The 27,966-nt window shown below is 38.4% G+C and overlaps 1 protein-coding gene across 3 annotated transcripts; it reads right to left on the bottom strand.

The window, feature by feature from the left end:
* Positions 1-288: 288 nt before the first annotated feature.
* On the bottom strand, positions 289-27,602 carry PRP4K (pre-mRNA processing factor kinase PRP4K). 3 transcript variants are annotated; one of them, XR_012994661.1, is made up of 19 exons: positions 27,479-27,572; positions 22,362-23,555; positions 19,131-19,304; positions 18,708-18,863; positions 17,887-17,968; positions 14,856-15,066; positions 12,250-12,323; positions 10,717-10,807; positions 10,192-10,339; positions 8,793-8,930; positions 7,397-7,550; positions 6,296-6,410; positions 5,629-5,780; positions 5,064-5,150; positions 3,602-4,374; positions 3,042-3,087; positions 2,432-2,517; positions 1,560-1,605; positions 289-473 (listed from the first exon to the last, which is right to left on the bottom strand). XR_012994661.1 is itself a non-coding variant. In XM_076330473.1 (15 exons), exons 1-15 carry the CDS (start codon positions 27,514-27,516, stop codon positions 4,171-4,173), a joined length of 3,018 nt encoding a protein of 1,005 aa, XP_076186588.1. In that variant the 5' UTR covers positions 27,517-27,602; the 3' UTR covers positions 2,836-4,170. The 3 variants fall into 3 exon arrangements, 1 of the variants encoding a protein (XP_076186588.1); XR_012994660.1 differs by having other exon boundaries at positions 3,042-4,374; XM_076330473.1 differs by lacking the exons at positions 289-473; positions 1,560-1,605; positions 2,432-2,517 and having other exon boundaries at positions 2,836-4,374; positions 27,479-27,602.
* Positions 27,603-27,966: the final 364 nt, after the last annotated feature.

The raw sequence follows: 27,966 nt of genomic DNA, 5'->3' as shown, positions 1-27,966 counted from the left end.
CTCCCTTACAAGCGATAAAAAAAGGCATGGGGAAAATCAAAGTGAAACCCCCATGAATTCTTTGGCGCTGACAGGGCTTCCAAAACCAAGAGAGAGGCAACTTAACAAAAGACAACAGCTCCATTTTACACATATTCAGGAAGACTTTTTCCACGGATTCTTTAATACCTAAGCAGACAAGCCCGTTCAAAGAACTATACTTTGGTCTTAGTGTATTTAAAAATTGTTCACATATTTAGCAACTTTGCAGTATGACATTTGTAAACGCAACAGAAGACAGGATGCAAGTAAGCGTTAAGCGTACTTTATTAATTTCAAGCAATTGCCACTTCCCGACATCCTCCACCCGAGTTACAATTTTACACATACTGTAGTAGACGGCTCTATCTCCAGTAGTATCACAGACCGGTCTGCCTTCTGTGTACGGGTCAATATACACATAAAGGTTCTTCAGAGGTTTAATGCCACTTACCCTATGTATGGAGATAAAGTATTATTAAAAAGGTTTTAAAAGAATCATCATATTCTATCAGAAACTCTTACACAGTTTTTAATTTTTAAGTTAAGGTAGTACACACCAAGGTAATAAAGACACATTCTAACTGCATTGGGCTGGTATCTTGTTTTTTTCTGAATGCTTGGCAAACTAAGTATGTTAAATGCGAAGCTCCTTGTCACCACGAGGGAGAAGGAAACAGAAATTAGCACAGTAGATTTAGCCAAACTTTCTGCATGTAGGACCTCAGGTGAAGATACAAATTACATCTTCAAGTAGAAGAGGAAAAGGTCAATTATCCTCCCTCTCAGATCAGCTGAGAAGTAGTTCAACAAGAAAACTCTGTTGCACAGCTGTTCCGTTTGCCACAAGCTGCAACCATGGGAATTCAGCTGGCTGCAGCGGCACTAGCAGCTTCTCTGCTCTCCTCAGAGACCACAGGCCACTGGGACAGGTATTGCCTAAAACTGGAGAGGTTCCTTAACAGCGTCAGGGAAGTCCTCAATTCCAGAGGCTTTTGAAGCCAGAACTAAGGGTTTTCTATTGTTGCCAACAACAAGTATCAGCTGAAGCCGATACTGGATGGAGGACTGAAATACACTTGTTTTGAATAACCCCCTCAGCTAGTCCCCGTATCAACAATAAAGTTTGACAGAATTTAAAATAAATAATGAACCTGCTGAAGTTAAAGAAAAAAGTGCATCACCTGCTTAAATATTTACTAGTTAAAACACACGTTTTAACCAAATATAATGGCAGATTTTTTCCTAAATTTCATAGGTTTTGTACTGATCATTCTATCATTTTAAGAAAATTGCATTTAAACAGTAATGCTTATTTCACTACATTTAATCACACACACACACACCAAAAAAAAAAAAGCTCTTCAACCAGAAACGAAACACACACATCTACGTAACAAGTTCTAATACAGTTAAGTATGTTTCAGGAATTATCAGTACTGCAGCAGTGTTAATCAATTCTGAATTGGAATGCTGGAAACCAAAAGATTAAGACAGAACTACACGAAGAGTATTTTTCGTATCTTTTATAGGACAGAAACCTTTGTTCATGTCTTCTGGTAGCCATCATCTTCTTTTGAGCTGCACCTACAACACAAAGAACAAGTAAACGAGCAACTTTATGCTTCTCCAGAATAGCTTAAAACAGTTCTGTAGGCATTAAGGGGCATCTTTTCTACTGCTTTGTTTCTGTATCACCAACTCATTTCATTGTTTTATATTCCTATTTTAAGAATAAAGTACAAAGCAACAGAAAGAATAAGCTATTACTACATCTGTGTAAAATTGCCCTCAGAAGTGCTGCCTACGCTGTAAAAGTGCCAGTTACTTTCTGTATTTAACTAGCAAGCAACTAGTATTTCATTAAACGTAAAAGCTCTTTTTTTTTTTTTATTTTCTGTATGAACAAGATACCTTAGTATGTGGAAATAAGGAGAGATTATTTTTTTATTAAGAATTTTACAATATAAATTGAGAAGAGACAGGTTGAAGGTTCCAAATAGGCATACAAAACCACCCATCTCCTGCTTGTTTTCGTAGTTAGTTCATTACATCTCCTCGGTGGGGTATTCCCCACCAGCAGAATGACTGCTTTGTGTCATTTTTCCATTCTTGAGTGCACTAAGAGTGCATGATTGTTGCCATTATGTACCTAGATGGATACAAAAACCCTTCTTAGTTCAAAGAAGTATTATAAAGTCCGTGAAACCAGTGGGGTTTTCACAGCTTTTCAGAATACATTAATAAAAATGAAAAGATGAACTTCTTAATATTGTCAAAGAGAACACTAAAACAGCAGTATGGACCTGAAAAGTTTGATTCTGGTTTCCTCACGCTGCATAACCAACTCAAATGTTTCAAGCTGTTTTAACTTGTTGCTAAATGTTTATCTACACATGCTGTCAGAAATAACCTTGTTAGGAAGGTGAAGTTGGTGTCTCAGCAAATCAGACCCATGGAGTAGGCGTTGAGTGGCCTGTGACTCGCTTTCCTTTTTCTCTTTCAGCACCATCAAAAGGAAAAGTGAGAAAAACAGCACAAACATTAGTTAAAGCCTGAATTTAATCCCACGTCCTACAGGAATAATTTCATTACAATGAAAGCAGACAGACATTATCTGTAGGGTTTTTTTGCTTTGTTTTTGTTTAAGCACTGATAATTATAGATCTAATTAACATAGCCTACAGCTCTCCCAAAGATCATAACGTTTAATAATCCCTTTAATTAAATGATTAATAGGAAATGCAGGGGTGGTTCTTACGAATTACCTGATTTACCATCACTGAAGACAGATTCTTTTAAAAATGGCTACAAATGCCTTGTTCACAAAAGACTTTATTATCTAATGATGCATACTGAAAACATACAGAAATCTGCATGGTCCACTTTACATGCAGCAGAACAATCTTCACTTTACAATAAGTAAGTGTCAACTGTTTTATGCAAGAGACAACACTTTAAAGTCACATTTCTTAAAGAAAAGCTTCATTTACAAAAGAAATAAAAGGTAAAGAAGCAATTACCGCTTTTAAAAAGCAGCTGCTTTGTTCAAGAGTGGAAGGTTTATGCCTGTATTGAAAGACAACATGATCACAAATAATGAAAACAATGAACAAATGAAACACTTTTAGCATAAAGCAGTACACTTTCAAAATGACATACAAATAGTTAAAAATTTCATTATGTCGTCTATCTATCCTTTAGATATAAGGTCTTTCGAATGAGATCCCAACATATGTAATTACTAAATGAAAACTCTTCTGTAAGTATTGGTTCTATGTCATAGTGAATTGTATTTAACAAAATGTATACAAAGTCTATAGCAAGTTGATTAAAAAAAATTAAAGTAATAAGAAACAGTACACTGAAGGCGCTCTATCCATCAAGTGCGCACTCTCAAAATTTTAAATGTGATGAACAGAACAGAAGCTGTAACTATGCCACGGTTGCAATGCCAGAAAATAAAACAAGATCATTTATCAAACATGCAGGGAATTCTGCCACAACGCTATTGTCTCTCATTTGTCAGTTGTTCCAGTAAAATAACAGCTTAAACACCGGTGATGTTGATGGGTTAGCTTACCTTCAGTGTACTGAAAGTTGTACACAACCTGCTTTAAAAGAGGAGACCATCCCTGCGGGCAGGCTCAAGAAGGAACAGACCCCCTTCGGCACTGACTACACCAAGGGCATGCTGCTGTGGCCTGCACACACACACCTAGGAAAATGTGAATATAAACAGCATTTATGCTGGCCATTTTTTAAAGACAAAAATGAAGCCAAGTCTGCTAAAAACAAATCAACCACCCAGTATTACTGCTCTTTTTTTTTCCTTTCTTTTTTTTTTTTTTATAACAGATGCTTTTTTTTTTATAATATATACGAACTGCAACCATATACATTAGCATTGTACTTCTGTGCAGTCTTGGCAATTAAAACAGTTCTACAGTGAAAATTTTCACATAAGACACAAAACAGAATTACTCTAACATTTCTAAAAGAAATATCAGCCTTGATGTTAATTCAAATGTATCATTTCTTCCTCAACTTTGCAGGGGAAATATTTATGTTTATATACATTAATAACTGCTGTGAAATTTCTTCAGTCTTTGTATCTTAATTACTCAAACCCTTTGAACTTCTTCATCTGGTTTAAATTTTTTCCTGGATGAAGGCGTGCTGCAGAGCCTGGTTGATGCTAATCCGTTTGGCTGGGTCTAACATTAGAATCTGGTCCAACAAGTCCTTTAGCTGGTGTACTTTTTTACGCTGGTCTTCAGGGAGTCGTTGGCACCCAATCAAGTCTGCTAACAGGTCCTTGGTTGGATTAATGGTGCTCATAACAGTAACTTTCTCCTACGAATACAAAAATGGCAACCTTGTAGAACAGAAGTAATGCACAACCCCCCTATCCCTTCTACAGAGCTTCAGCAGCAACTTTTCTGCAGGGTTCTCTCGTGCCTGATCAGCAATGCCCTTCGTCATCATATGGCCTCATAAATCCTCACGCGGGCAAAGGAAGAGAGTGGAAATAACGCTGTCAGGGGTAGGCCAGGCTGCATCTTTCGCCAACAGCAGGTGCATACGTGAACCTAACATGCCGGTTAACCGAGAACATCAAAATTCCACGTGGGAAGTTCCTGTATCTGACCGCTAATTCTGTGATTCTTGATAAATATACTACGTTAAAATGATACCGAAAGTAACAGTGACCTCCTACGACGTAAGCACATCATACTGAAGTTGGACATCCTTCTCTAAAATGAAGGCAGAATTTCTCTTATTAGTAATTTAAGGATAGATTACGTGGAGATACCCTGTATCAAGATTAAACTTAGATTTTTCTTAAACACGCTCCTACACTGTAGGAAAATCTCTGTTGCCAGTTTATAACTATGTAACCTGTCCAAACCGCTGCAAAAGGACATTCTAGTGATTTATAAAAATCTTATTTTTAATTAAGATGTCAAGGCATGTTTGAAAGACCATACTAGTAGGAAAGCTTGGAAAAAAGTAATAGGTTAGTCGACACATTAAGGACTTACCCTTTCTGTCACTTTATCTACTTCTATATACATAAAGTTGAGATTTTGATCAAAGTGCTGATCTTTGAACACACCTTTTCGAATCATCTGGAAAATAAGGGAGAGGCAAGAGTTTTAGGCAAGTTCTCTGTGTCTTACAAGTTCCACAATTAGCATCCATGTCTACTAACTTATTGCAACATGAATAATTTAATAGTAATGAAAAATATATCAAAAGGACAGTAAGAAATGTCTAGATTGAATAAAAAAAATACAGTTCAAAACAGTTGAAAAAGGACACAGTATCTTCCATTGACTTACGTATTTTTTTTTCAGGTCAGTGCTTAGAAGGTTTCTGCTTTCACTTTATACTTAGTCTATGAAAAAGAAGCTGTATACCTTCACTTCATAAGATTTTAAATCAATACAAATTATACAGTCAGAGCGATGTCTGCTATTTACTTGCTGTTAAGAGAAGATGTATATGATAAGAAACAGAATTCAGAGAGAAAAAAGAAAGTATGTTCTACTGTTCATTACAGCCGTTTCAGATATTAATTAAAAATCATACGCTTATTTTGCTTACCTTGTTTGGCATCTTTCCTTTGAGATCCATGGCTAGTTTCAACATATGGTTATTGGTTTTGCCAGGAAAGAGTATTTTTCCTGTATAAAGTTCATATAATGTGCAGCCTACAGACCACATATCTATACCATAGTCATAGATTTTTCCTATAACTGAAACAGAGCAATTCCAGTTAATTCCATAAAGGCAGCATTAAACGATATAATATCACAAAGCCAGACAGATGAAAAAAATTCTGATTTGTAAACTGTATTGGTGCTCCTCCTCTTAGGAATAAGAAGTCACCACAAAAGAAAAGAAGGATGCAAGCCTTTTAACTTTTACAGTATCCCTATTTTAGAAAGGGAGGTTTTCACCTAACACCCAAACTAATCAGCATGAATTAGGTTAGTAAAAAACAAGAAGTCAGAACAATACCTCTAAATTAAAACATAACTATAACCAATCAGAATGACTTCTCCCTGTCCTCACTGAGCTGACCACCAACATACATGAAGAGTCACACAAGCATGCTTTCAAAGTCTGAATTTTTGACTGCCATCATATTTCCAGAGTGATGTTTTGCTAAGACCAAACAGAGAGTAAATTCAAGTCAAATTCTCTTTTGCTAGTACCGGTATATCCTGCTACTGCTTAAGATACATGTAGCCAATCCAAATGTACTTACTGATTTCTGGAGCTCGATAAAATCTACTAACTAGATACGGTGTGATGTCATTATCTGCAACATGCGAAGCTGATCCAAAATCGCAAAGCTTTAATATCGTTTTAGACTCATTCACCTGAAAGTTAAACATAAATATCCATTAGCACTATTTGTAGACAGAATTACCAAAAGCACTGTGAAAGTAACAACACATTTAAGTCGGAGATAAGAAAAACATTCAGCCTTTAAGTGAGAAGTTCTTCCCATATTTCAATCCTTCCTCTCTGTATTCTAAGGAAACTGTAAAACCTTCTTAAATTGAAAGTGACGATTAATGTCTTCAGATCCTACAAAATACAAAGAAGGTCAGTTTCATGTGCTTTTCCCTTACCAAAATATCCTTGCTGGACCTGGATTTCATTCCAGATACTGAAATCGTATCAGTTTAGACTTCCAACTCCAGTATCCGGAGTACCACTCATAAAACAGCATATTATTCACGTATCTCATGCTTACACAGTAAATTCTACTGCTGTGATGGCAAGAAGAGAACATTTTAAATAAAATAAAAATCTGGAGTTTGTCACAGGGAAAACCAAAGGAAAAATGCTTGATTCCTCTGATGTAGCTCTCACTCTCTGCTAACCAGAACGTTTAATGGAAACAGAAAAGACAAAAAAAAAAAAAAAGGGGCATTAAGGACTTTTCCCCATTATCTCATTCACATAAACAAAATCTCCATCCAGACTCAAACAACCTACTTCCATTTTGCAGAAAGCAAGAACATTTTTCAACTACTGATAGAAAAAGTCCCAAGATTTCTCCTAAGAAAGGATACATACTGTCTTACTTTGGAAGATCTGCTTTTTAGAAAGATACAAGTGGATGCAGGTTTGTCTGAGAAAGACTACACTAAATAAAAGATTTTATTTAGATGCTGTATTGTGTTTCTTACTTACTATTTATACCACGATAGCATTTTATATCAAAGCATGAACCCTTAACATTTTCAGTTAAAGTAAATTTTGACTTCACCTGAATTGACAGAATGATATTAATTTCAAATAAGTAATTTTACACTGTAAGACTGTGCAAAATAAGTTTCAATTATTTATTACTTACCAAAATATTATCTGGTTTAATATCTGCATGTAGGATATTGCATCTTTTAAGAAGTTTTAAAGCCAGGAACAACTGCTGGCTGTAGGAACGCACAGCTTTAATATGGAGTCCAACATCTTTCCCATACTTTTTCAACACCTCTCGTAAATTCATACTATTAGAAGAGAGAAAGGGAGAGAGAGGGAGAAAGAATAGAAAAGAGCTTAACAAAGAAAAATATAGTGGCCTCCCCTAAACTGTACGACAAACTCAAAGAAACCAGTCAGCTTTAGACATTTTTGGAGAAAAGCAGCATTCAACTTAACATACATACCGCTCCGTTAGCTGCAGCAATGAAACAAAAATGCTGGTCAATCAGATCTATCCTATACTGTTATAATTAATTACTAGACTGGACTTACTTAGTTCAGAACACGTTTTTAATCAAGATTAATTTGAGAGGATTTATTTGCACATGAACATTTGCATTTTCTTAACAACTGTACCGCCTTTGTACTCGTTTTCTGAAGAAATAAATAAAAAAGGAAGTACGCAAATGATACAAGTTGAGGAGGCGATTTTCTGATGACTTCAACGGCAGATAAAAATACCACAATTCCAGGACAAGAACATCACTGCACATAAATAATGTACTAGTGTGTTATAAAGAGATAGGGCAGCACAAGCAAATAATGTGTGGTATGGCTTATTGATGAAAATATAATAGTAATTTCATAAAATTTGCATTGCTTCAGCATTTAACTTATCTTCACCTCAAATATGGGAAAAAGTTAAGATATGACATACACAGAAAACCAATGTCTCTAAGCAGGAATAGGAACTAAGGCAATTAATATATCCAGATCTATCATAAAACAGTCTCTGCAATTAACCTGTCAAAAGAGCCTAATTATTTAAAGAAAAAGTGAGCATGCAAAGAAAGCACTGTAACAATTTGCTTCCTTAGACTGCTGTTATATATGTACTCTTCACAGAATATAGAGCATTTGCTGAACCTCTCTGGGAATACATTCTTAATCCAAACCCTTAAAATAAAGAATTACATAACCTAAGAAAAATATTGTGACACACACACACAATCATTAAGAGCAGCACTGGTGAGATGAACCATCTTTAATAATACATTATTTTGTTTCACATATTGTCCAGGCAGAAAGTTCACAATGACACTCTTAAGTAAATCAGAAATAGTTCAGTAGTCTGTGGATTTGTGCTTCCAGTTTTTTGGGGTTTTTTTTGTTTTTTTTTTGTTTTTTTTTTTTTTTTTTTAATTCCTTGCATTCTTGTATCTTGGCTATAGAACAAGGTATCAGAACAATAGCCAAAACCAGAAAGGTAAAGATCACTCAGCAGTACTTTACTTTTTACAGAGAACCTCTAACATTTGTCATCTTACCTGAGTGGCTCAAATACCAGACAGAGATGTTGTTTGTGGTAGAAATGCCTGAACAACCGTAGACAATGAAACTTGTCGTCAGGATCTGCATCATTGAGCTTCTTCAAAAATTCCAGTTCTTTTAGGCCAGTTTTTTGCCTGAAAACAAAGAAATATGATTAGAAAACAAAATCAGTGACATTCTAATACTTTTCTTAAATCTAGACATTCACTTGTGCGGTTATAGTTATCATGAAATGAGAAGTGTCTTGTCATTCATTACTTAATGTACCATGGCTTTAAAAAAAAAAAAAAAAATCACAACAGTGGTTTGCTGTCAGCGTCTACACATTGGGTAAGTTTATTTAATTCTTTGATTTTCACTGTGCCTTTGTAACCTACTTATCCTTTCCTCCTCCTTCCTGGCTGCATGTAAAGCTAAAATTAGATTTCCTCCTGTAGTACGACACTTCCGTTTCAAACGGCACTCACTTGAGAAGTTTACTTTTTAAAAAAGCAGTACTTAACCACGTACATTATTAAAAAAAAGTTTTAAGCTAAACTGACTATAAAGTACACACCCAAACTGATTATCTAGATGATACAGCAAACTGAAATAGCTTATCACCCCCCCCTTTTTTTTTTCTTTAAACTTTTCTAGATACCTATTCATATAACTCGAAATAACCCAGTTATACACACAGCAAGACAACTTTTAAAACTTCCAAGGTAAAATGTACGGAGAAGATTTTAATTTAAGTTGTCTTTAATGGAAGAGGACGTAATACATGACTGTAGAAATACTGCAGCAGATACTGAAAATGAATATTATAGACAAGTCCTCACATATCGTAGTTTAATAGATCATACTCGTTAATGTTCACTCATTCTGAAAGACCTCAATTTTTTTTTATTTCAACAAGGAGAGTCCCATCCCTTTTGATATATCTTATATATATGCAAACACATAGAGAACATACAAAAATAATTAACGTACAGAGGTCTTTTTGTAAGTTGCACATGACCTATTAGGATCCAACCCAGAGCCTGCCAAATCGATTTGGTCCATCAAAACAAAATTTTTTACAGTCCACAACTCCCATCTCGAAAATTTTTAGGGCCGGGCAGGCCTCATAATTAACTGTAACCTCCTTTCTTGTTACCATTGTTCCCTGCAGTTTTGCAAATGAGAAAGTGCCTGATGAAAATGCAAGTACCCTTCTCCTGTGATAGCTGTAAAGAAGTGTGGATACATAGTCCTCAAGCGCTTCCCATTATCTGGCTCATATTAGCAGAAAAGGCAGGAATCACAGCTGTAATCTGTTACTTCACTTGAAACAAAGGGAGATTCAAATCACATCATGAAAAATTTCCAACTGTTACATATGCTTTATTATTATTAAACAAAAACATTACTTACATAAGTTCATTGTTCCTGATGATTTTAACCGCTACTTCTTGGTTTGCTCTCGCCATGTCCCTGGCTCGCACTACGTTACTGAAGACTCCCTGACCAGTGTAACCATAGACATTGTAACGTTTATCTAGAACTTCACCTATATTAACACCTGAAGGATAAAATCAAGCAGTTTTAAGAGTTAGGAGTGACATACATAATGAAACTTTTTATGAAAAATAAACCATTCTGTGTAATTCAGAAAAACAGGATAAATGGTATAATTGCTTAATTCCATAGTGTACGACGTTTTATATCACCTAGCTTTGTGGAAATTATGGGGAACAAACTGTGATTCTGCAAGCCTGGAGTCTTTTCAAAACTGAGGTTAAAACCTGCATGCTCATTTCATCCATGACATTACACACTCAGTGAGGGCACTGTGGTACGTTTACATTAGAATAATGTTTCAGTACTCTTTACATGAGGACCTTTGCCATTCAGCACCCTCATTCTAGCTGTCCTTGCAAATCATGAAATACAACTTACGGTAATAGCCTTCCGCGTCAGTCCAGTTATCCCTGAGATTGGGGTTTTCTTTGAAGTCTTTTCCAAACCCAGCAGCCCTTAGACGAGCACTCTGAAATAAAAAGAAAAGTAACAGCTTTGCTTGCGTGCTCTATGTTTTTCCTTGATGTTTACTTACCAAAAGCCCTTTTTTCCTACCAAAACACTGTTCCTCTCCCACAGTACAAACACACTTATCTTGTAGCAGAGAGAAACTACTGAACACAAAATGCTATTTACATACCAGTATCTAAAGACTGATGCAAGGAAAGAGGATGGGAACAGCCAATAGAACTATTATTAAACATAAATGGCCAAAGTTTCAATTAATACCCACAAGAAATTTATACAAGTCACGTTAGAATGCACATTTTGGACCATGTGAATAAGACTTTTTACTTACAGTATGTTTGTAGTAATGAAGTTTAGCGATTTGCGGGGAAAATGTAACTGTTTAAGCCTTGAATTTCTGTTCATTCAATGCCATTTCACAGATTTCATACTATTATACTTACGATCATAAAATTACTACTGTTGACATCTCTTAACAGAATGGTCAATATATTATCACAAATTCAAATCTATGAGTAGTAAAGAATATCTTCAGTTGAACAACAGTTTCTGGAAGGGAGAACTGCTCGCGCACAAGCCATTTAAATCCCTACTTATAATTTTCAAATTTTAAAAGCCCCCCCCCCCCCCATCCTTCAAGTATTTATCTTTTTCCAGGTCAAAGGTTTTTTTTTTAAATTTTATTTTATTATTATTACCAGTGTTACTAGAGTGACACCATGACAGCCTTTTGTCATCAATGCTTCTGTTGTAACTAATAGATTATGTCTGCCATAAACCAAGATTAACTGGAGAATGTCTAAGTTAAGAAGAAAGTTGTTGTGACTTATTTCGCAGTGCTGTGCACCAGCAACAATGGGGTAGATTTACAGAGAAAAGCAAGTAAAGTCTCAAAACCAGTCACTGGACTGCCAAGGGCACTTCAGCACATTTACAGAAAAGCTGCTGGCATAGTGCAAAAGTAAAAACAGGAAATGCATCTCTTGATCAAAAAAAACCCCAAGCCACCACATCACTCGAACACAGCATCATTAGCAAATTAAAATATCTTACACAGACACTTTTTAATTAACCATACATGAACCTCTGAAAAAAGCACATATTTATAACAGTGCAGCATGGTAACATTAACATAAAGCGTAACTTATAAATAAGTTTATAACTGTGTGCTGTCCTATTCAAACAACAGGTGAATTCCCTAATTGCTTACTCTGGTAAAACTCCCCCTTAATTTCAGCAGGTTTTCTTTCACTGAAATATTAATTACGAACTACTTCGTCTGCCTTGGCTGATCAAAAGATTCAGAACATAATATCCAGTCAGCTACACATGCTTTTACAAATCAAAGTTCCCACAAACCTCAAGTGACAGTAACTCTCTTAACAAAAATCAAGAAAGAAAAAAAAAAAAAAATCATACATTTTGTCTCCAAGAATTACCTACATCAAAGTATGCAGCGAACATATCATCCGATTCTGTGAACATATCGGGAGCTAGCAGTTTCTTCTGAGCTGAACCTTAAAATGAAATTTAGATTACTCAACATGAAAAAGACGACGAACTAATAACTCTGTTACCAGAATAATTTGTGACTTGGTATCTTTACAAGACAACCTAAGATCAGTAAGTATGCTGGCAAACAGGTAGCTCTACTAATGCTTCCAGCAAATACCAATTTACATTCTAGAAATACAAAACTCAGATTAGATGAGTTCTTCAAAGCACTCAAAAATTTACACCTCCTTGAAAAATTAAGTATAATAGCTTTCAAATAATTCACACAGCAGAAAGCAAAAGTACATACTTACATGTTCCCTACAGATAATGACTATATATATGTATAAAAAGAAATATAAAGTGACTGGCTGTATATATAAAAAAAAAAAAATACAGACATGCTTTCAATATACAAGTTCAGGCTTTTCTGCTAATCACAAGGCATTTTACTAAAAACCAAAGTTATAAAGCCCAGAAGCTGTTTCTTTGGAAAACGTTTTCTTCAACCCTGTCAAAAAGGACCACGCGTATAGCTTTTAGCAAAGACAACATTAACTATTATATTTAAGGGAAACATTTTTAATGTAAGCAAGATTATCCCTTTTTCACCTTTTAATGATCTTTAAAGTCCCAAAGACATTTTACTTGGTTGATAAGATAAAAGCAAAGAAATATAAGTTAAGTACACGTCAGCGAAGGCAAGTGAACTTCAAACTATTTCATAAAACACATTATGGTAACATCCCTTCACGACCACGGTAAATCACAGACACTCCCTTTAGGGTATTAAGCAAGGGAGAAAAATAAACTGTTAACCTCAGATGCTTCAGGTCTCATGATGCATATAGCCAACCGCTTTCATACAGAATAACTAGACTGAGATCTTCTGGCAGCATCAAAAACTCTCATCCATCATGCTGCCACCATTGTTTCAAGGTACAGACCTGTCACCTGACACTATGGGGAGACAGGTTACACCATTGTTTCAAGATACAGACCCTTCCAGCAACTTCCTCAAATTTTCTTTTTAGTTCCAGTAACTCACACTTGCACTGGGCTACAATGAGTTATTAACTAGTTCCTTAGCAACTTACTATCCTGCCTCTATATGAGGTCAAGATATAAATAAAAAAATGGCTTTTACAAAGAAAGATGATCCACTGCTTCCATCTGTTGTTATAGCCACCTCCAACCCAGAATCCTACGAATGTGAAAATTCCCAGATTTGAGTGTAACTGATCTGTTTTTAAAAACAAACCTTTTTCAGATCTTAAAAATGTCTATGTAGTTGACAGTTATATTTTCATATACTTTAGTGGACAAAATTAGAAAGCAGTACAAGCCTCTGACAAAAAAGGAAAAAGATATTGTCTGTTAATAAGAAGACTAAGTCTAAACTTGACATAAATCTCACATAAGACCAAGTCTAAACTTGTGGTATGCAAATAAAGTAAGATAGTTCTTTCCACCTACGTTGCAGGAGAACAATCTGAAAACATACTGCTCAAGGGAACACCGGGACAAACTACAGAGCAGTACACCAGTCCCAAAGAGAAGCATCCTCTAGAACATAGCATATTTAACCCCCAAGGATACATCTAGCGCATGACGTGAAATACAAGCTAACTGTCCAACCGTTTCCTGAGGGATGGGGCAGGCTTCACAGCCCTTGTTAAACACCATGCTGTTGCAATTAAACTGTAAAGAGAAACTGAAGTAGTTAAAACTAGCTCAGGTATGTCCACACAGCAACTAGTCACACCTTTTGACTACTTGGACAATAATTTTGAAAGTAATTCACTTTCAAAAGACAAAAAAAAAAAAAAAAAAGACAAAAAAAAAAAAGCAAGCAGATTTTCAATATTACAGGGTGCACTGGGAGATGTTCCGTGTTCCTTTTGCCGCAGCAGGCATAAGGCAGGTTTTCTATCAAGATGTATTTCATTTCAGTATTGCTGTACAATAGATTATGTGCAGGGAGCAAGAGGAGGAAACAGCCATTTCTTCAGCAAGAAGTTATGCCACCAAAAGGGACTTACTAGCAATGACTCTCCAAAGCCTTAATTATTCTAAATTACTGCAGACCCACCTATATTCTTCTAACACAGTGGCTTTGGCCAAAAAAAGGGACAAAACGGGCATGGTTTCCAACCCACCCCAAAATAAAGACTAGGACTATATTAAACTTCTAAGAAAACAACACGCATAAGCGAAAAGAAAAATTTTGGAAGTTAAAAAGGTTGATTCTTAACTATAAAGACAGACATCATTACTTGCTCTTCCAAATTTATAGCATGAATTGTGTTAGGAGTTTTTAGAAATAGAGAGAGCATGTTCCATTCATATCATCCTCCTTAACTAGCAAGCTTTATTTTAATGTTGTAAGTACCATAATATTCATGGAAACATTCTCAAGTTCTGTCCAAAAAGTCAATCTACTTCCAAGTCTGGAAGTCTATAAGGAAACTAAGCAAAATGTCTCTTCTGAAGTGCTCCACTTAAGAGTTGAGCTTTCATAAAGTGCACTATACAGTGAGATTTCAGATTCTTACCGTTGTTCTGTTCAACTGTCATGAGGTTGTGCTTGGCTTTTACTGATGCCTCAAACGTGTCCACATTTTCCCGTTCGTACTCCTTAACATCAGCAGCTACTCTTTCTAGGATGTCGTCTGGCGAATTTGAGCGACTACGCGTACTACTTTGAGGACTGCTTGGTTCAGATGGTACAGATATATTACTGTCTTCTGTCTGGCCTTTGTATTTCTAAAAATAAATTTAATTATTAATCTCACCATCACAGCTTATCACAATTTAAACATTTTTATACTCACTTTTTCAATGGTTTGTACTAAACCTTAATCTTTGCTTTCATAATCACCTACATCTCTAATGGCAACAGATTATTTGCAGAATGGGACACAGCCTTTGAAAACACATTTTGCTACAATGCACCACAGCCCAGACCATAAAAGACGACTGAAAAATTCATGTGTGTCCTTTAGGCTTTTACATTTCTGTAAAAAGTGATTTTTATTGATGATTAACTATTTTGTGGTGCGTGACAAAATGTCAGTACCAATAGATTTATTACTAAACCATTCTGGCACACAAGTAGTGAAATAAAGTCTTTAAGGAAAAATTAATGAACTTACATCCTAGAATCTTTTCCATTTTTATTAGTGTAATGGTACAGAAAAGTAGTTTTTAGATTCAGGTTTTTTATTTGAATTGGAAATCCTGTTTATTCATTCGTTCTTGTTGAAAAATTTCAGATGCATTAAAAAGCTCAAGACAACACCTTTACAAATTTTTTTTTTTTTTAACTCAAGTAGTATGAAATTATACAAACGTCACCTCCTCTCCCAAAAGTTAAAAATCAAACTGAATAAATGCTGATACCACTCAGTTATCAAGGTCAAACTATTCAGTAATACAAGCAGAGGTTTCCCATTTAGGGAATGAAGCTCTGGAATTTGCTTCCTGCACAGACCAACAACAGGTGTAACTGGCCTTTAAAAATAATTTACTTCATATGGTTTTGCTCACTCGTAGTTCTGAAGAATTTTACAATGGGCTTTGCACAGAAGTCAAACGATGAACAGTATTTTTAGTGCTGCTTAAAATAAACAGCACATTATAACCGTGTTTTTGTAACTAAATATTAAGTAAATATGCTACAGCATTTTTCTTAGGATGATCTAACTGTGTGCCAAATCCCAACTTTAAAAAAAGATACCCGACTTGTGCTGTACAATTACACCCCCTTTGGCCACAGCTCCCTCTCAGGGGTCTCGATCACATATTACCTGTCACTACTGTTACCTTCTTATCAGGAATAAGAAGTTTATGGGAACTCACACGTGTAACCGAATACATTATCTACTTTCATGAAGAGGGAACCCATGTCAGTGGCTTATGAAGTTTTGGAAATGGACAAGGACAACTCCTACTTGAAACAAACTGACTAGTTAGGTTAATTGGTATGTAACTTAATGCTATATTGACATTATGATACCAATGATACAGCTCTGAAGAAAACCTACTGTCCTAGGTACTTGCCCATGCTATCCCACACCCCCTGCCGCTCATAACATTCATAACATTGCCTTGGGGAAGATCTCTGGAGGATATTCTTAAATTGCTCATTAACCTTAGACAAAACCAAAACAATATTCCCAAGAAATACCAATAGAAGTATCTTAACTACCCAGGGATGAAAAGTTACTGTAACGAAGTGGGCATGGTGGTGTTGGGTTGACGGTTGGACTCGACAATCTTAGAGGTCTTTTCCAACCTTAATGATTCTATGATTCTATGAAGGAGGAAACATCATAGAAGAAGGTAGCAAAGCTGCCACTCTGTATTTCCTCCATAAAAAACCTCTCAGAGGAGGAACTGTAATTGCTAATTATCTCCACGAAGTGGTACCCAAAGTACAGTAATGGCTTCAGTACAAAGCTCAAATACCAGATTAAGCTCAAGGCCAGTGTTTTAATAACAAATCTCCCAGGTAAAATATCACTAATTACTGCAGACCACAGCAAACTGCAAAACCCAACACTAATCTTTAACACGTACAGCAAAAGAGCATGATGCAGATCAGATAAACTAATATCGAGAACAGATGAATAAATATTGTGACCCGCAACTGTTAACTTTAAACTAATAAATTCCTTAATACGCTCTGATTAACCTGTTACTATCTCAAACCCTTCGAGCCCCACATCGGACGCCAAAAAGGGCTGTCGTAGTTTAATCTTAGCCGGCAACTGAGCACTACACAGCCGCTCACTCACTCTCCCCCCACGCCAGTGGGATGGGGGAGAGAATCAGAAAAGTGAGAAAACTTGTGGGTTGAGATAAGAACAGTTTAGTAATTGAAATAAAATAGTAATAATAACAACAACAATAATAAAAGAAAATACAAAGCAAGTGATGCACAATGCAATTGCTCACCACCTGCCGACCAATGCCCAGCCAGTTCCCGAGCAGCAGTCACTGCCCCCCTGGCCAACTCCCCCTGGTTTATATACTGAGCATGACGTCACATGGTATGGAATATCCCTTTGGCCAGTTTGGGTCAGCTGTCCTGGCTGCGCCCCCTCCCAGCTTCTCACTGGCAGGGCATGAGAAGCTGAAAAGTCCTTGACTAGTGTAAGCACTACTTAGCAACAACTAAAACATCGGTGTGTTATCAACATTGTTCTCCTCCTAAACCCAAAACACAGCACTGTACCAGCTACTAGGAAAAAAATTAACTCTATCCCAGCCGAAACCAGGACACCTACAGATTAAGATAATTGAAGAATATTTTTAACATGTCATAGGACTGTCAGAGAATGTTTAACCGTAGCACAAAAATGCCTCACAGAAGAGTTGCTTCAGTCTTAAAACCAATGCTGTTGCAACAGAAGTGTAAAGTTTAACTGAGACTAACATTTACAATAAATTAACTGGAGAAAATGTAGTAACAGTAATTACTATCATAATGTAGTAATAGGCTAAGAGCCTTCCTTTATCACAGTTTTATACTAAAAGCATAAAATTAGTTTCTGTAACCCACATGATAATATAAACATCTACCTGAACAATTGCTTGCCGCTGTAATCTTCTTTGTCTTATCTCTGCTTCCTCATCCTCTTCTTCCAAATCAAAGTCTTCGAGACTATAAAAATATAATTACTTTTTATATAACATCATAAACATAAGATTATCTACTGAATTTTACCAAATGCAGTTCTTTGGCGTAGAAAGCACACAATATATTAAACAATAGCTGTTCAACTGACTCAGAAAGCAAAGGTGTGTTAAATCCCAGTGTGTATATTTACATCTCCTTACAGAGAAAATTTATCTTTTCGTATCTCATTGGGACTTTGAGTATTTCACTTTTAACTGCAAACAATTAACAGTAACTGCTTTTAAAGAGAAAAAACAAAAAAAAACCTTGTTCATTTTCATGCCAGCATCATTCTTCCTTGATAATTTGATTAAGAATGCATACTCTTGTGCAATTGGATTAAGTAGATATTTAGCAAATATAAAAACAATTTGCAGATAGCAATTAATCCTTTCAGCTGTTACAGTTTTTCCTCAAGCAATAAGCTTGAGGAAACAGACCAAGTATTTTCACAAGATACTGATCAAGTTGAATTTAGAAACCGAGCAATGTACCATCCCCTCAGGTCTGCCCACTAGCCAACAGGTCTTGGTATTTCTTGCATACTCCAAAGTTTTCCAGATCATCCCAACAGTAATTTGACAAGATCCCAAGTACTAAAACATGATTAAGGTTTTAGGTGACAACACAAAAACTACACCATGAAGACAAATGCCAGTTCATTCTCTGTATCAGTGGATCTGTATTTTTAGATAATCAGCGCAAGTTAGAAATTAATTCTTACTTTTCATCTGATGAAGACTCCTGTTCAGCTTTCATACCCTCAGAAAGACTACCTTTAAATTTGTCTTCTTTAACTTTGCTTCTGCTCCTGCGTCTATGGCCACCACGTGACCTGGACCTCCTTCGAAGGCGAGATCTACTTCTTCGGCCTCTATCCCTGGTAACAATAAAAGGGGTTTGGGTTTTTGGGGTTTTAGTTTGGTTTTTTGAAGAAAAGGAGGAAAACCTATTCATAAAACATAAAGGTACATAATGACTCCAAGTAATAAAACAAACGAATTCATGGAGGACAAAATGCATTCAACTATGCTAGCATATATAAATGTGGACAAAAAATGCATCGTCTTTTTACACATAAGATAGCAATCTTTATTCTTTTAGTAATATTTTACAAAATATATTAAAAAACGCAGTGTGTCTTTACCTCCTCCGAGGAGACCTACTCCGCCTTCTTGGAGATCGGCTACGTCGAAGGGGTGAACGAGACCTCCTTCTAATGGGGGACCGAGACCTTCTTCTGGATGGGGACCATCTACTGGGTGGGCTAACATCTTTTGATCTTTCACGTCTAGACAAAATATCATCTCTGGTCCGCGTTCTTAAAATAGAGGAAGAGAACGGCAGTAAAATCAGGAGCAAGCTGAAAACAAAAATCACAATTCCCTCTAAAAGCTCACTTTAAAATCTTACTGCAGGTGAGGGACCACCAGATGGGCTTCTGAGGGAGGGATGGATAAGTATGCTGCAGAGCTGGCTGCCCTTTCTCTGTGTCTCTCCCCACCCCGGGAAATACGTGCCCATACATAGGTCTCATTCAGGACAACTCTGGAAACAGAGCTTGTTATTTACTACCACAAAGCTAAGAGTTTTAAAACAAAGCTTGTGTTTCAGTCTTACAGAAATAGTGACCTGTTTTTATGTCTATCAGAAACAGTATTTAAACAATAAATAAAACCCAAAACCTAATTCTTGAGAATTTTCTCAGCAACTTTACAACACAGTATTGAAATCTAGGACCACGCTACTCCACAGCAATGACTTTAAAGTCTATTTCAATTTGGGCACTAGAACTGGATGGCTTCAACATTTCACACATTCTAATACAGCAGCTGAAAACTAGAATTCTTAATTAACATGTAAACTAACCCTTCTCAAATTAAAAAATAATTCAAGTTCGACACTACATACAATTCAAAATTTGTTCATTCTTGTCTATGCAGATTCACAATTATTCAAGAAAAAAAATCCTTGATGGGACAACTACATTAAAAAGCTTAATTGTATTCCACAACAGCAAGACTTCAATCAAAAATTGGAAAGGATAGAAGTTAAAAATGTTTAACAACTATTCTAATGAGGCTGCAACAGAAATTCTTGGAAAATATTTCCACACCATTGTTCAAAGAAAATGTTCCTACTTTATTTCTTCCCCCCCTCCTTTTTTTTTATTTTTTAATTTTTTTTTTTAAATCAAATTGGGACAAGTTATTTCAGGTGTTATCTCATCAGTGAACAAAATCTCTTGGGTCTGAAAGACTAATTCCACCCATTCTGTAACGGTTTTTTTGTTTGCTTTGAGACTGTTATAACAGCTTCAGTTACCTTAGCTACGTATAATGACCAGGCATACAGAACTGATGCAAAACAGTAAACAGTGGGACAGAAGGAAAGTTTATGCACGTGCAGAAGTACTGGCAGTTTCTACAAGAAGTTACTGTAGACTCAAATGCGGGAGCAGGCTGATCCCTTTAACCCATTTAATTTACATTATGTTCTTGTGAACAATATTACAAAAAAAGTCACAGGATGAACTGACAGTTCCAGGCTTCCTGGCTAACAAAGTGGTTGTACTGCCAAAACCCAATCAAAATATCTGTAAAAAAATAAATTGGTTCAGGGATCACAGGTATGAGATAAAAAGTAGAAGCTGATTAAGAATTCATAGTAACATCATATAATGAGTAACTTCGAAGACCTGAGAAGCATCTTACATGATTAGAACACTGGAAGCAAACATGAAAAATAAAATTACTGGGAATTTTTGGTTATAAATGTTCATTAAAGCTCCTGAAATTCTCTGGCAGCCTGAGTAATTACAGGTAGTTAAAACTCGAACATAGTTGGAGTTAGTTCAGGATGTCCCACAAATAAAGATTATTCCAGCTGATTTGCAAACACTTCCAGCAGAAAATATTTCTTAGTAGTCCCCCACTCACATGCTGCTCACCACAGTGTTACAGAAGTATGAATTTGATAGCAAAATTCTAGACACATGCATCACTTGAAATAGCGTCTAGACAACTAATTCAAACTGGCTGCAATGCATGCTGTCATGAGAAATGAAAACTGAAAGATGCAAAATGCTACGGAAGAAAAGTCAAATACTATGTCAGAGAAACTTAGTGGTTGTACCGATACATTCCTGATTTACCAGAGAGCAGTCAGATAAGCTGCTGGCGTTTACAGTACTTGCTTAATCTGGTTAACACCACGGGGGCCATCCTCCAAAGTACCCGCAGTTATTGCTAAGCAGTAGTACAGACAAATAAGCTGATAATGCGCCTGCAGAAGATAACCCATACTTGAAACCAGAGTAACCTTCAGTGATGCAGGCAGAAAGACTTTCACATTTATTAGGCGCTTATTTAGTGAGCTAGATCTTTGTAGTTCCACTACACGGTTTTAAATTCATACTTCTTTGTTCTTAATTCTCAGAGTGGGTGAAGCTAAACCCCCATGATAAAAAGTTTTAAATTATTCGTTATCCAAACGTAATGCTTAACTCTTCTGTCTGTTGAACTTCTTACATTTAATGTATACGTTTTTGGAAGTTAATTCACTTATATTGTTCTCTGCTTGGGAACTTACCATCCAGACCTTACCAGCTTCAAAGAAGGAGATGCTAGTAATTATTGTCTCATGGTTTATATTAAATTTCAAGGTAACTGCTTTCATAGGCTAAATTGTCTTTTTAAAAAATGCCAAGACTTTACATTAAAAAGATTTCACCTTTAAGTGTAAGCAAAATACGGTAATGATATACAACAGACCAATAACGAAGCAACACTACCATACCTCTAGCAAATGAAAAAAACAAAATATTAAGAAAAAAATTACTGTGAGAAGGACATCTTGATATAAAAGATTTGCTTATATTCACACATGCTGACTCCATCATTAGGGTTTTTTTTTTAGGGGGAAAAGGGGTTAATTACCAACTTTTAGCCAACACTGATATGTAAGAGTGGAGGGGACTCACTCAACAGAAATTCCTGAAAGCAACAGAACTATTAACTAAGAAACAAAATAGAAGCCAAATTCTGAATCCAACCAAGTGACAACAAGGAGAACCTGAGCTACAAAACTTGTTCCCACTAATGGTGTGAGCAGCAAATAACTCAGCACTTCAACATCCAAAGCTGAATTTGCATGTCTGACAGCGGGGGGGGGAGTATTTTTTAAAAACTGAATACATACGAAGTAAGCTCATAATATAATGCACAATCGGATTACCTTTTTTAATAGCTATTTTCAGAAAAGGAAGGGAAAAAAAAAAAAGAGGGGAAAAAAAAAAAAAAAAGAGATAAATGCCAAACTAGAAGATAGTTAATCCTGTAATGCATTTTTGCCATGGTTCATGACATCTTTAAGTTACCTGGGAGAAGACAGACGCCTCCTTTCCGATTCTCTTCTTTTCCTTTCTGCAGATCTACTCCTCACTCTTCTAACCGGAGACCGGGTTCGAGAGGGGGATTTACTCTGTTTAGACCTACGATCATTAAAGAGAGGGGATCTGCTTCTTCTTGACTTTTCACGCTGTTTGGGAGACAAGCTTCTTCCTTTTGGGCTACGGCCAGGTCGTCTAGGGGACCTGTTTTCTTTCCCTGAAGAAGCATCTTTAGAAGGAGATTTAATTGGCTTTTTTTCTTTGTCAGTCTCTGATCTCCTAGGTTTTCTATCTTTGGACCGTGATCTTCTATCTTTGGATTTGCTTCTTAGTTCTGTTGGAGATTTAGATTTTCTGCCACGATCTCTGCTTTTGTTTTCATTTACAACTGGAGACTTTCTGCGATCTCTTGATTTACTTTTATCATCAGCCTTATTTCTATCCTCCGGGGGAGATTTAGACTTTCTGTTTTTCTCCTGAGATCGCCTTTTAAGCATTGGAGACCTAGATTTCCTTGTCTGATCTTCAGACTTACTTCTCTTATAAGGGCTTTTGGATTTCCTCCTCTCTTTTGACTTGCTTCTAGTTGTCTTCTCTTTGATTCCATCAACTCCCACCTTGCCTTTCTTTTTGTCAGATCTGTGCCTAGTCCTTTCTTTTGATTCACTCTTACTTCCTTTCTTGGAACTAGTTTTATTGTCCACAGGTTCTAATTTCCCCTTAGGGTTTGACTTAGCTGTAGGTCTCGTTCCATTTCGCACTTTTTCATTAATCTCCCCCTCTTCTTCAGATCCTGACTCATAACCTTGTAATATTAAACCCATCCCAGACTGGACTTTTCCTTCCATTAACTCGTTTTCAAGTTCAGCTTTCAATAATGCTCTTTGTTTCTCCAAGTCTTCCAGAGGAGCTAAAAAATCAATTTTAGTTCTTTTAGCTGGTCCATCTTCCTTGTCAGAGGTATCAGCTACCTCTTTCCGTTTATGTTTCTTATGTTTGTGTCTGTGTTTATGTTTTTTGTCCTTGTCGTCTTCTGAAGAATGTTTATGTTTCTTGTGTTTACTTCGGTGTTTGTGTTTCTTTTTTTTGTGCCGGCTGTGCTTGTTCTGAGGTTGGTCTGCCTCTGATACTTCCCCATTTTCTTCATTTACACTTCTCTCAGATGCATCAGCATCCTCAACCCTGCAAAAAATAAAAACTACAGATCAGTACTATCAACTCACCGTGGTCCTTAATCTTCTGCTAAGTTGACAGTCTTTTTTATGACAGAAACTAACTGGCATTTAATTACCTACCTCTGGGAGAATTAAAAATGTACGACTAACGTAACTAAGTTATAACAGCAGATACACTTCCTCATGAACAGACAGCTATGACTGCAAAAAGCAACGCTACGGAAGGAAGATACAGCAAATGCACTAACAAAACAAAATGTGTGGGTGAAATCAATGCTTATGCTTTTAGGTTCAATACTGACAATATCTGTTAATAGTATACAACAGTGCTGCGTATTTACGCATCCTGCCAGTCCATCATCTATCTTATTTGCTGCTCCACTCCGATGCCTAATCCAAGCTATGCCTTTTAAAAGTATTTTCAAAAGGCAGAACACAGTCGTGCTCCAAAGATCAAAACTTATTTCAAGGGATGACACTGACCACCTAATGAAACCATCTTGCAAAATCTCACGCAGAGTCAACTGATTCTTTTAACTGTTATTTCCTTCTGTAAGTATACACACCTGTTAGAAAACCAAGAACTGTTCTTATCGTGCATTTGTATTATTTATGCAAGACAGGGAACACTACTGAGGAACAGGATAAATTAAGGAAGCATTTCAGAAAGGCTTCCTGATAATATACAGCAGTCTATCAGATTCCCAAGAAAAAAGCAGTCATCTTTAGACCTGTAAAATGACACTGGCCAAAAAAGCAGGAAATAAGTCTACAGCAGGTTATTAGAGTAATAATGTACAGTGTTTCTTCTAAAAAAAAAAAATCATTTCAATTAGCTAGTCACAGCAACAAGCAATTTAAATAGTGTACTTAACTTCAAAAATTATAAAATTCAGTCTTGACGTTACACATTCACTTATATTAGCTTCCTTAGAAGCTGCAGCTGGCTTACCAATAGATTTTTTACAGTGCTTAGCAAATATCTCTTGATCTCCTTCAGAACATCAGTTAAGTTACTGTCTGTGGCAAGATGGATACTTGCCTTTTGAAATCTGCTGCCAAGTATTACAGGTGCCAGAGTTCACCTTTCTACAACTCACCCCATCTAAACTACAGTTTCGGAATTTACTAGCTAACACTTCAATAACTTAAACATAGCTCTTTCTGTATCCCAAGCCTCATTCATTGAAAAGAAATTCCCTAAACATGATGGTCGGGAGTGGTGGGGGGATGTACACAGAAACATAGACATATCTTCCAAACTCTACTAGTTTCATACGACAGATGTTTCAGAAGAATATGATCAATGATCCAATAGAATAAATATATCAGAGGTATTCTAAGGCAGGCCTTAAAGGATGGAACTTCACTATAAATTCGATTAGTGTCTTCCTAATTAAGGATAGGACCTTCAAACAGCGCACAGTTACTGATTCTCTCCTGCTTGAGTTAATGCAAATTCTAGTAGTAGTAAATAATCCAGACTTTTCTGCAACATACACTAAAATTACTCACTAAAACCATCAACACTTTAGTGCTCTGAAATGAGAAACTTCCTAAGGGAACGGATAGTTTGTTTAAAAATATGCAATATTCAGAGACTTAACTCAGAATGCTGTATGCTTTTTCTTCTACATCTTTCCCACTACTTCTGCTTACTCAAAGCATAAAGAAGGGTGTTTTCCTCAGTTGCTTCCTCCTGACACTCCACACCATTATGACAACAGAATATCAGAAAGAAAGAGGACAAACTGCCTTAAAATGAGTTTGCTCTATGTTGCATTTGGCACAAAAGACACGAAAAAGAACGAAAAAGTATTAAATGTAAATTAAAATTTTTTCAACTTGGACTTCCAATCCAGAGCAAGTATGTCAGTGGCATAAGCTGGCTAAAGGGCAGAGAAATGTCACAAGGAGAATTTTGAGGGAACTATGCATCTTTCAAGATTTCTTTTAGTCAGATACAGGATGGTGTATAAGTCCCCCATTAACACATTAATCATACTTCAATACACTATAAAAATATTACAGAACAACAAATATCACATCCGTTCAAGCTGCTCCAGATAAGCCTTCCTTCTCTTAATAGCAGAAAGTGACACTGAAATCTATAAGGAAGTTATTTTGTTATTGTATTTATTTTAATGTTATGTCATAACCTCACCTTACATTCCGCAAAAGCAAGCTGGTAGCAGAGGCGCCAGAGGAGATACAGCCCCACAGCAGCATCCCAGGCCACTACAGGCTGCTAACACGACTGCCAGCTTTCTTTGCATTTGTACCTCAACTATAAAATTACTATTAACTTCATTAATATGCATTAAGTATTTCAGAGTTTCTTAATGTACAGGAATCTGTTTATTTCAAGTAATTCCATCAAAACATGGATAAACTTTTTCTTCATTCAAATGCTTCAGAGGTGGAATGACATGGATGAGAAACCTTTCAAGAAGACTTCAGAAGGTGATGAGACAGATCGCTATCTACACGTTTAGGTGCTAATGGCTTTAAACAGGGAGGAATTGTGACACGATCTTGTTATAGCCCCACTTTTTCTGACTTTTGAATTCAAGGAGAAGAACGATAGGAAGTTCAGGAAGATTTGCAAAGAGATTTCACCCACCTTTTCCTACATTCAGGCTTTCTATCGCCAGTTTTTACCTTATTACTCTTAGTCATGTTTCTCTATACAATACTCAACGCTGCTCTTCATGCGCTCATGCGTTTTATACGGTTCACATGCACATCCACTGCTTTTCCTCACCTGTTTTCTACTCCCACGATTAACAACAACAAAAAAGCCTCAAATCGCTACTTTTTAAGGGAGAAAAAAAATACAGAAAGCAGTTTACATGGCTAAAATATTTGTACCGTGAAGAGGAGCAATAAAGTAAGCATTAGGTTGTCAACTCCGGGCAAAAGTTCCAGAGAAGGAAGTATTCACGAGCTCGTGAGTGTCGACAAACCTAAATCTCACGATGCCAACCGGGGTGCCAGGAAAATGCACCCCCGGAGCCCCGGTCCGGCGGGGAGGCTGCAGCTCGATCTTCGCTTCCCAAGGGGAGCCGGGAGTTGCCAGTCATTTCGAGCGCTGGAAGGAGGGGCTGGCGGCAACAAATCGCTTTTTGCTTCCACCAGCACAGGCGCTTTTTATCACGCGAGAGCGCCCGGGACTCGGGGGAGGTGGGCTCGCCGCAGGGCGGGCAGCGGCTCGGCGGCAGGCGGAGGGGCAGCTCCGAGGCACCCGCTGGCCCGGCTCCCCCCCCCCCCGCTCCGCTCCGCTCGTCCGGGGAGGCCTCGCTCGGACGCAGAGCCGCGGCCCGCAGCGGGGCGGGGGGGAGGATTCCGGGGAGCGCCGGCCCGGCTTCGCCTCAGGGATGCCCGAGCTCTGCGCGCCGCCGGGCACCCGCCCGGCCCGGGAGGGCAGCGGCCTCGCAAGCACGCGGAGGAAGAGGATCCCCCCCCTCCCCCCTCCGCGGCAAACCCGCTTCCCCGGGGAAGGGCAGGAGGTGCCGGAGCGGGGAGGGCAGCGCCGGAGCCCCCCCACCCCGAGGCGGGAAGGCGCACGCGGAACTGAGGACACGCGCCCGCAGGTCCCGGCTCCGCTTCCCCTCCCCCCGCCCCCAGCGGGACGCCTCGCGCGCGCCCGGCTCGCGGCCTCCTGCGCCTCCCCGCCCTCCCCGGTCCCCCGCCGGCGGGAAGCGGCTCCCGCGCCCCGGCCCCGCTGGGCCGCCTGGCGGCGGGGCGGCCGGCGAGCGGCTCCTATAGCAACCCCTCTCCCCCGGAGCGGCCGCCTTCCCCCATCTCCCTCCTCCGCCATCGCCGCGCGAGCCGCTTCTCGTCCTGCCTCCCTCCCCTCGCCCGCGCTTCCCCTCCGCCTCCCTCCTCCCCGAGGCGCCATCGCGAGGAGCCTCCCAGCCGGTCTCTTACTCGGGCGCTCGCAGCTCGGGCTCCGCCGCGGCGGCCATTTTGAACTTCCAAACTCCTTCGCTGCCGCTGGGGAGACGCGGGGCCGCGGCGCACGCGCACGGAGGCGCCGCGGGGAGGGGGACGGGTTGAGGCGGGGGCAGCCGGCCGCCGGAAGTGAACCCCGCGTCCTGGGCAGGGAGCGGGCCGGAAGCTCCGCCCCCTCCTCCCCCGGGGGTGGCCGGGGGAAGGCGGTGCCCTGTGCGCGGCGGGAGCGGCCTGGCGCCGGGGGGGCCGAGTGGCGGCGGCGGCGGGCTCAGTGCCGCCGCTGCCGGGAGAGGGGAGGAGGGTGGAGCGAAGGTCGGGTGCTCGGCCCCGACAGCTGCGTTCGCGGTGGCACCTGCGCACCTCCTCACCTCCCGGGGTGGCCGGGCCGCGGTCGTCTCCTCAGGGAACCTCACCGGGACGAGGGCGCCGCTTCCAGCCGCTTGAGTTCGGAAAGGGCCTGGCAG

This window comes from Aptenodytes patagonicus, chromosome 2 (assembly GCF_965638725.1).
Source record: "Aptenodytes patagonicus chromosome 2, bAptPat1.pri.cur, whole genome shotgun sequence".
In the NCBI taxonomy this organism is placed as follows: domain Eukaryota; kingdom Metazoa; phylum Chordata; class Aves; order Sphenisciformes; family Spheniscidae; genus Aptenodytes; species Aptenodytes patagonicus.
This window is presented reverse-complemented; position numbering and strand designations above follow the sequence as displayed.

Excerpts from the sequence above, each read along its gene's own strand:
- PRP4K (XM_076330473.1), bottom strand. The coding sequence starts at position 27,516 with ATGGCCGCCGCGGCGGAGCCCGAGCTGCGAGCGCCCGA. Across the intron at positions 19,305-22,361 it reads AGGCGTCTGTCTTCTCCCAG|AACGCGGACCAGAGATGATA; the intron begins GTAACTTAAAGA and ends CTCTATTTTAAG. Across the intron at positions 17,969-18,707 it reads GAGTCTTCATCAGATGAAAA|TCTCGAAGACTTTGATTTGG; the intron begins GTAAGAATTAAT and ends ATATTTTTATAG.